This window comes from Tachypleus tridentatus, chromosome 10, assembly GCF_004210375.1.
Source record: "Tachypleus tridentatus isolate NWPU-2018 chromosome 10, ASM421037v1, whole genome shotgun sequence".
NCBI lineage: Eukaryota > Metazoa > Arthropoda > Merostomata > Xiphosura > Limulidae > Tachypleus > Tachypleus tridentatus.
Window position 1 is genome coordinate 12,564,072 of NC_134834.1, and position 8,191 is coordinate 12,572,262.

Sequence of the window (8,191 nt, forward strand, 5' to 3'; positions counted from 1 at the left end):
AAAAACTTAAGATCTAGTACAATCCATAAAAAAACTTAAGATCTAGTACAATTCATAAAAACTTAAGATCTAGTACAATCCATAAAAACTTAAGATCTTGTGAAATCCATAAAATCCTTAAGATCTAGTACAATCCATAAAAAACTTAAGATCTAGTACAATCCATAAAGAAACTTAAGATCTAGTACAATCCATAAAAACTTAAGATCTAGTATAATCCATAAAAACTTAAGATCTAGTACAATCCATAAAAAACTTAAGATCTAGTACAATCCATAAAAACTTGAGATCTAGTACAATCCATAAAACTCTTCTAAAATTTGTGTAAACCTGTTGGACTGGAACTAAAATTTCACTGATTGCAACTGTCTTGGGTTTAGGTATGGAAGACATTTTGATATCTTAACTGGAGCCATCACTAACTTGATGTAGTCCACACACATACATGGTGTATGTTCTCTGTTCGCCTTTGTATTCATATTGTCGACTTTTTTTTAGTGTTAAACAGCTTTAAGTATATAGAAATCTGTATGATACGTAAACACAAAAATACATACATACTTGTATCTGATTCACCATTAAACCGAATACAATTAAAGTTTTAATGCGAGATGATAAAGAATTTTCAGTGTAAATCCGCAATATACATAAATGCCCACCCTGACATTTCAAATAAAAACCTGATCACCCCACCCAAGCTAATCTTTAGGGGTTTTTTTCAGCACTAATTGTGGGGAAGTAATTTGTTGAAAATGCACGGATTTATTAAAAATCAAGTTCGGGAAGACTCAACTTTTCAACAACTGGTAATCGTGTTTCTTGCGTCGAAGCTCATAAAAATAAAACTGTATTTTAGCAAAATTCAATATGTCACTGAACTTTAGTCACGTGACTGTGACACACCAGCACAAAGAGAAATTACTTTGTTGCCATACGCTGCACAATTAGACTCAAGCCAGTGACGTCACGCAAATGATGACTCACCCTTAAAGTGTGGGTAAAAAAAATCTCTGAAGGTAAGTATTTCGTTACCAATAGCAACACACGTAAAAACATTGTGACAGTTAACGGTTTGTACCTTGCTACAAAACAGGCACAGACTTATTTATAGATAAAAGTTAAGAGAAATTGTCCTAATAAAAAACACGAAAAGGAAGAGTGAAAATCATTAGATTTTTAAGACGAAATACAGTAAACTAAACATATTTGATAAACATGTTCAAATGTTTAGATCAAATTAGTGCAACTTATCAGACTTAAGGCTGATGAGAACACTGCAAAAAAAAATTTATATATTAATTTTTCAGTCAAACCATGTTGTTAGGTTAAAAAAAAAGTAAATTATTATGTTAACCCGATCAGTGCTTTGGCCCAACGACTTTTATTATTAGCTTCCCAGGAGCTCACTAGTAAGTTTTTGTTGTTGTTTTTTATTGTTGTCAAGCCCAAAACGGTTCAGTTGGCTATGTGTGCTTTTCCCACCACGGGTATCGGAACACTATCTTTTAACATGATAAGCCTGAGACTTACCATAAGACTTCACAGATAAGCTTGTTTGTTTGTTGTTAACCACAAAACTACTCTGTGCTGTGCTCACCGATGACATTGAAACCATTGTTTCAGCCTCATAAGCAATCAGACTTTCAAATGAGCTCCCCAATGGCTCAGTGGTAAATCTGTAGGCTTGTAACGAATATAAACAGGTTTCGATACCCTCGTAAACGAGTACTTAACAAATAGTTATTAAGCTTTGTGTTTAACAATAAACAACAACCATTAGAACAACAGCAGTCAATACCTGGGGGGAGGTCAGTGTTGCTATCGATGATCGATTTGTAAAGTTTTATTAAAAAAAGTATAAAATTGGAAAATCTGCTTAAATTAACTTGTCAAGTTTCGCGCCTCAAAAGATTTAACAGAATTCTGAGCATAACATTTAAAGTACAACAATAAAAATAATTATGTTCGATTGTAAAAAAATTATCTCCCTGAACGCTTATGTGGTGATATTTAGCAGAGCTAGTGTGGACTTTCTGAGAAAAACTAAGATTAATATAAGATTGTTTATTTTAAGCGCAAAATTTCACAATGGACTATTTGCGTTATGCTTGATGCAGGGGTTATAACCCCTGACCTTAAAGTTATAAACTCTCGACCTCTCCACGAGGCCCAGCATGGCAAGGTGGTTAGGGCGATCGACTCGTAACCTTAAGGTGGCAGGCTCAAATCCCCCTCACATCAAACATGCTCGTTATTTCAGCCGTGGGGGCGTTACAATCCTTCGGTCAATCCCACCATTCCCTGGTAAAGAGTAGTCCAAGAGTTGGCGGCGGATGGTGATGACTAGCTGCCTTCCTTCTGGTTTTACATTGCTGAATTAGGGTCGACGGTTAGTGCAGATAGCCTTCGTGCAGATTTGCGCGAAATTCAAACCAAACGTATCTCTTTACTAAGCCGTCTCACAAAATGCTCGTATAAAAGTAAACTCGTTTCTTCTGTATACTGTATCAGATGTCACCGTCTTTTCAGTATTCTTCTAGATGAATCAAACACGTCAAGAGGTTTAATTTTAGTAATAAGTGTAAGTAACAATTTAAAAGACAGGAAGTGGATGTAAAAGAACAATAATGACCCGAAATACCGACGTAACGAACGAGAAAGAAATCTCTCCATAAACGCACACGTGTTTTCCAACATGGTGGATGCAATGTTCTCTTACTCTATCCTTGTTTGTCTAAAGGAATGTCATCGTTTTATTTAGCCAGATTTCCTTGTCACCAGGACACGTTACACCTACTGGTAGGTTATGTCTTCAGTGTTCCTAAGAACATCTGGTTATGCATCGAGCTAACTCTGAACCAGGAGGGATGGCTTCATCTCTTAAAACGTTTTACGAATTCCTATGTTTAATGTATCTAAATTATGACGTCTGGTCCAATTAAACCAAAAGGGATTAAACGTAACACAAACAAAATTTGAAGGAAAAAATGCACAGTCTTTTTTTCCTCGCTTCAAATAATTAAAAACAACTGTGTGAAATAAAAATGTAGCACGTGACCACGAGTTTCTTCACATCCAATCACGACAAAGAAGAGGTACACGTGATATTTCTTTCAAAATGTTAAAAACTACTGTAACAAAAGTTGAAGTACATTTATTTTTTTACAAACAACTTTAACGACATATGTTACACACATCATGTTACAGACATTCTATTCAAAGTTATCGTCTTCGACGTGATAAGAAATTATCTCTGAAGTTACTTAGATACACATCGTGGGTTTCCTAAATGAAATGTTCAAACTGTTGCAAACTTCTCGAAACTCTGCAGGTATAACATCAATTTTTTTTTTACTTTAGCGATGACGACGAAGTTTGGGACGAATTCTTTTTCTTTTTGTTTCGGACATTTCTTCAACCGTAACTTTTATAACTTACATTTTGACAAATAACCGTCAGTAATATTGTTAATACTAGCTGCGCCGACAGAACAGTTGTTGTGGTCTCATTCTCTCTGCTTCAATTTTCCTTATTATATCATTTACACGCACGGAATTTAAGCTACTTATTTTGCAGGTATTACGCGTTAAATCGATAAGTTTTGGTCTATTTGTAAAAACAAAAACTACGCAGTCAGACGAACAAACTCACTTGAACGTAACTTTAATTAATAAAACCATATATACAGTAAACACTAACGAATAGTAGTGGTATTTGTAATAATGCACAGAGTCTAGAACAGTTATGAACGTTCAGCGTACGACACGGTTTTACAAGCTGAAACAAAGCAAATCACAAGAACGAAAACTAAAACTTGTAGTAAAAAAGAAACTTAGTTAAAAGGTGTTTATAGCAGCCTATGAAATGAATTGAAGCAATATTATTACAAAGTAAACTAAATGTAGAGTTGTAATGAAGGCAAACGTAGCTGATAATGCAGAAACGTCTGAATACGTGTTCACAAAGTGATACGCATTTTGTTCAAAACAAAATACATATGCATATTCTAGTCCTAAATAAGTTGAGAACGTCCACAGCAATTGTAGATAATATAATGTCCATTTTTTAGGACACGCGTATATTAATTGTTGTTCGTGTAAAATGCTTTGTAATTAAAAAAACTAAAGTTGAAATCGAAGCCATTTGTCACGTGGTGACAATGACATTGTATCACTGCCTAGCATTCTCATTGTTTTAAAAGTTTTGACCAAACAGGTAAGGTGTTTCTGAATTTAAAAGCCAATAAGCATCCGGACTTCTTGGACAAAGGCCTTTCTAACTATATGATGTTTGTAATATATTTTCCGGTCTTGTCCTTCACACATCTTATTGTTCTCAAACTTCCTGTTCGTAATTTCATACCTGGAGACGAAAACAATTTTCGTCCTAACTAAGGTATTTATTTTAATCACCGTATTTAATTTTATATCACCAGTTGTTGTTCTAAGAATTCTGGGTGATTTTATAATGCACACATCTCTCCAGACTACACGGACACTGACAATATAAAACAACATAACTGACGCCATTTCCGGCGGATAATCACTGATCTGTGCAAAACTATACATTATAATTACCAAGGGCTCAGAATTAGTGTCGAGGCCAGCGTTAGGGGTGGGGAAGAACAGAGGGAAGACCCCACAAGTTAATTTTGTCTCAGACAAAATTGGATGTTTCATAGGCTTCCATTTTTTTGTTAATTTTGCAAAAAAGTGATTATCACAGATTTGTTTTATTTAAAATGTTCCTCGAAGCTAATGAGTATTTAATATTCACATGAACTCTGGTTGGATGAGACTGAAAACGAAAACTAGAAAGGTTTTGATGCAATAACAGCATTAAGATTTACCGATTCTATGACAGCTTAGATATAATCGAACGCATTTAGTGGAAACTCTAACTGAAAATGATACACCACAAAAGTGGATTACAATCACCTTCGGCTAGTAATCCGAGGGTCGCGGGTTCAAATCTCCATTGCACCAAACATGCTCGCCCTTTCAGCCGTGGAGGCATTATAATATGACGGTTAATCCCATTATTCGTTGGTAAAAAGAGTAGCCCAAGAATTGGCTGTGGGTGGTGATGACTAGCTGCCTTCCATCTAGTTTTACACTGCTAAATTAGGGACGGCTAGCACAGATAGCCCTCGAGTAGCATTGTGCGAAATTCAAAACCAGACCAAACCAATCACGTTCGACAATTTACGTCGTGAGGTAAATATTTCAATAAAAGGTCAACAAAACCTGAAACAGAAGCTGAGGAGATATATCCCCTCAACAAAACCTCAAACAGAAGATGAGGAGATATATCCCCTCCATTGAAAACGTATTTAACTTATATTCTATTGACGGGCTGGAATATACAAATATTAATAATTTGATAAAGCTTTGCTATCATCCAGAAAACAGCGTCATCTAGTGTTAAGAAATAGCTCTAATATTAAAGATTACGCTGGTATAGTATTTTCTTGAGTTTTCACTGTTATAGAATGGCTGACAGATTTTGCTGAAGTTGGTACCCACATGGGTTTTCAGTAACATGGAACAAAACTCTGTTCATTTGAAAGGCTCTGGTTTTGTCTTTCTTACTTGAGGTTTTTAGTAGTATAGAACAAAATTGTGTAACTTTATAGGTTGTAGTTTTGTTTTTCCTTACCTGGATTTTCAGTAGTTCGGACCTTGAAAGGTTTCGTTGGTATGGTACTTACCTAAGTTTTCAACAATGTGCTTGCCACACAGTAGTTTAGTCAGAGATCGAGGAAGTGACATACTATTGGTTCATGTGGTTCGAAATAGTTAATAAACTGTTTCGAATTACATCATTTTTAGCGCCTTTACATCAATTTCCAGTCTTTTTAAAACTAGTTATCTAATAGCCTCATGAAGCGAAACTAAACAGAACTATAACAAACACATTCAACTAGGAGAGGCGTTGTGGGGGGTCGTAATTTAAGGACATTGAAGCCTTTACTGTTCCAACAAAGCTTTGGTCCTTGTTGTTTGTATATACCACGAGCGGTGAAGTAACTTAGCGTGAAACGTCACGTCCGGTTGTAACCCAAGCGTCTTGTTACGGTAGGTCGACTCTTAAGTCACTTATAGCTTCATGTGATGCACCAACTTTAAAGACTTGACACGTGGGATAACAGTACGTTACACCTCAAACTTTCATATGCTTCACTACACGTACCAGTAAAAACGCGTTCTCCCCATGACGGGAAGTTTCACAGCTTGTCATGAAGCCGATTTTCTACTGGTATTACGTTTGCGTAACATCCAGCCAGACTCCGCCTTCAGAACTGTGGTGAACAGTACATATCCAATCAGAAGACGAATCACATTGAGTACCACAAATCATTTTGTTTTTCGTGCAGTTTTATTACTCCCAGATAGAAGGGAACTGCTGTCAATGAAGACAGCCTGCTCGATGTGCAGTCAATACTGTAGTCAGAGTTTTAGTGAAGGTAATGGACAACGTGCTTTTTACACACAAAGGCACATTTTCAGTCGAACGTTTAATAGATGTTACGTATTATGATTTATTCAAGACAATCCCCTAATTTATTGTATTACGTGTTACGATTGGAAATAACTCGAAAATGAGTGAAGTTTTAATTTTAATTTTGAAGTTTCCTTTATTAATACAAACATATTTTAATAACAAAGAATAATACGATTTATAATAATGGTTATAACAAATATTAATTTATTTACAAAAGTTTTACAAGCAATATCGAGTCTTCTATCTGGTCAGGAACTAAATATTTTATGGACGGTTCACAGTGAGCGAATTAATTTTGAGCTGATATAGGTACAATTTACTTAATGAGAAGCTAGCAAGCTCTTCGCCGATCACTCGTACGTTTTTCACCGCTGAAATTATATAATGTTTTCATGAAACGTTCGACGTTAATTCGCTGAAATTAAAAGATTTATAATGTTCGAAATCTATAAACTTTCCTGGTCAAATATCTGAAGTTCTCGATTAATAAGCGTTACTCACAGTTATACCATCCGAAGTTTATAGTATACTAACTATAGCAAACCGACTTTCAGCACGTTGTGTTGGTTAATATTATAAACTTGAGAAGAGATGATTATAGATATTTTAGCTAAGGTACCAATACTGCTATTTACATACATATATACACTGTAGATTCTTACACTCTAGAGGCTTCCACAATTTCAGTGAATAGGCGAGAATTTCGCAATACACGTTCAACAGTATAAGTTACGTGCATTTGTAAGTATACATATTTAATTCCAACAGACAAAGATATAACAAATAAATATGTAATAATAAATCCTTCACATGGCTTATTACAAAGCCTGATATAGGAGTTATATAATTACCATAAAAATGCTCTTTCTCCTATAAATAAAACGAGGAAAGGTTTTCAGGTAATAAGTAAAAGATGATATTTGTGATGATATCAAGGCAGACAGAAGTTGAATGAAAATGAGGAAAGACAAGTAGATATGACCACATCATACGCCGCTAAGTGACACTTACTAATCCTAGCACTCTATTTCAGTATAACGTCTTCCCCATCTCGTGCTCCTCGGTGACACATGCAGGTAGAACTCTCATAAGGTACATAAAATAAGACTAAATAATGTATAAAAGTTTTATCAAATTAAAGACGTAGATACTGATGAACAAAGTTTATCCCTCTTTATTCCACTAGTTGATACTGGTAAACACAATTTATCCCTCTTTATTCTACTAGTTGATACTGATGAACAAAGTTTATCCCTCTTTATTCCACTAGTTGATACTGGTAAACACAATTTATCCCTCTTTATTCCACTAGTTGATACTGATAAACACAGTTTATCCCCCTTTATTCCACTAGTTGATACTGGTAAACACAATTTATCCCTCTTTATTCCACTAGTTGATACTGATAAACACAGTTTATCTCTCTTTATTCCACTAGTTGATACTGATAAACACAGTTTATCCCCCTTTATTCCACTAGTTGATACTGGTAAACACAGTTTATCCCTCTTTATTCCACTAGTTGATACTGATAAACACAGTTTATCTCTCTTTATTCCACTAGTTGATACTGATAAACACAGTTTATCCCTCTTTATTCCACTAGTTGATACTGGTAAACACAGTTTATCCTCTTTATTCCACTAGTTGATACTGGTAAACACAGTTTATCCCCTTTATTCCACTA

The 8,191-nt window shown here is 35.1% G+C and overlaps 1 protein-coding gene across 2 annotated transcripts in view; it reads right to left on the reverse strand.

Annotated features, from left to right (window-relative positions):
- The window catches only part of LOC143228756 (disabled homolog 2-interacting protein-like), a 146,047-nt gene extending 139,866 nt beyond the window's left edge, over positions 1-6,181 (reverse strand). Inside the window, exon 1 of one of the 2 annotated variants that reach the window (XR_013015448.1) lies at positions 5,711-6,181. Coding sequence is in view for 1 of the 2 variants with exons in the window: in XM_076460073.1 (XP_076316188.1) it covers positions 5,711-5,771 (61 nt within the window). In the remaining variant the exon portion in view is untranslated. The remainder of the gene's footprint in view (positions 1-5,710) is intronic. The other variant, XM_076460073.1, reaches the window with a different exon arrangement.
- Between the last annotated feature and the right edge of the window lie 2,010 nt (positions 6,182-8,191).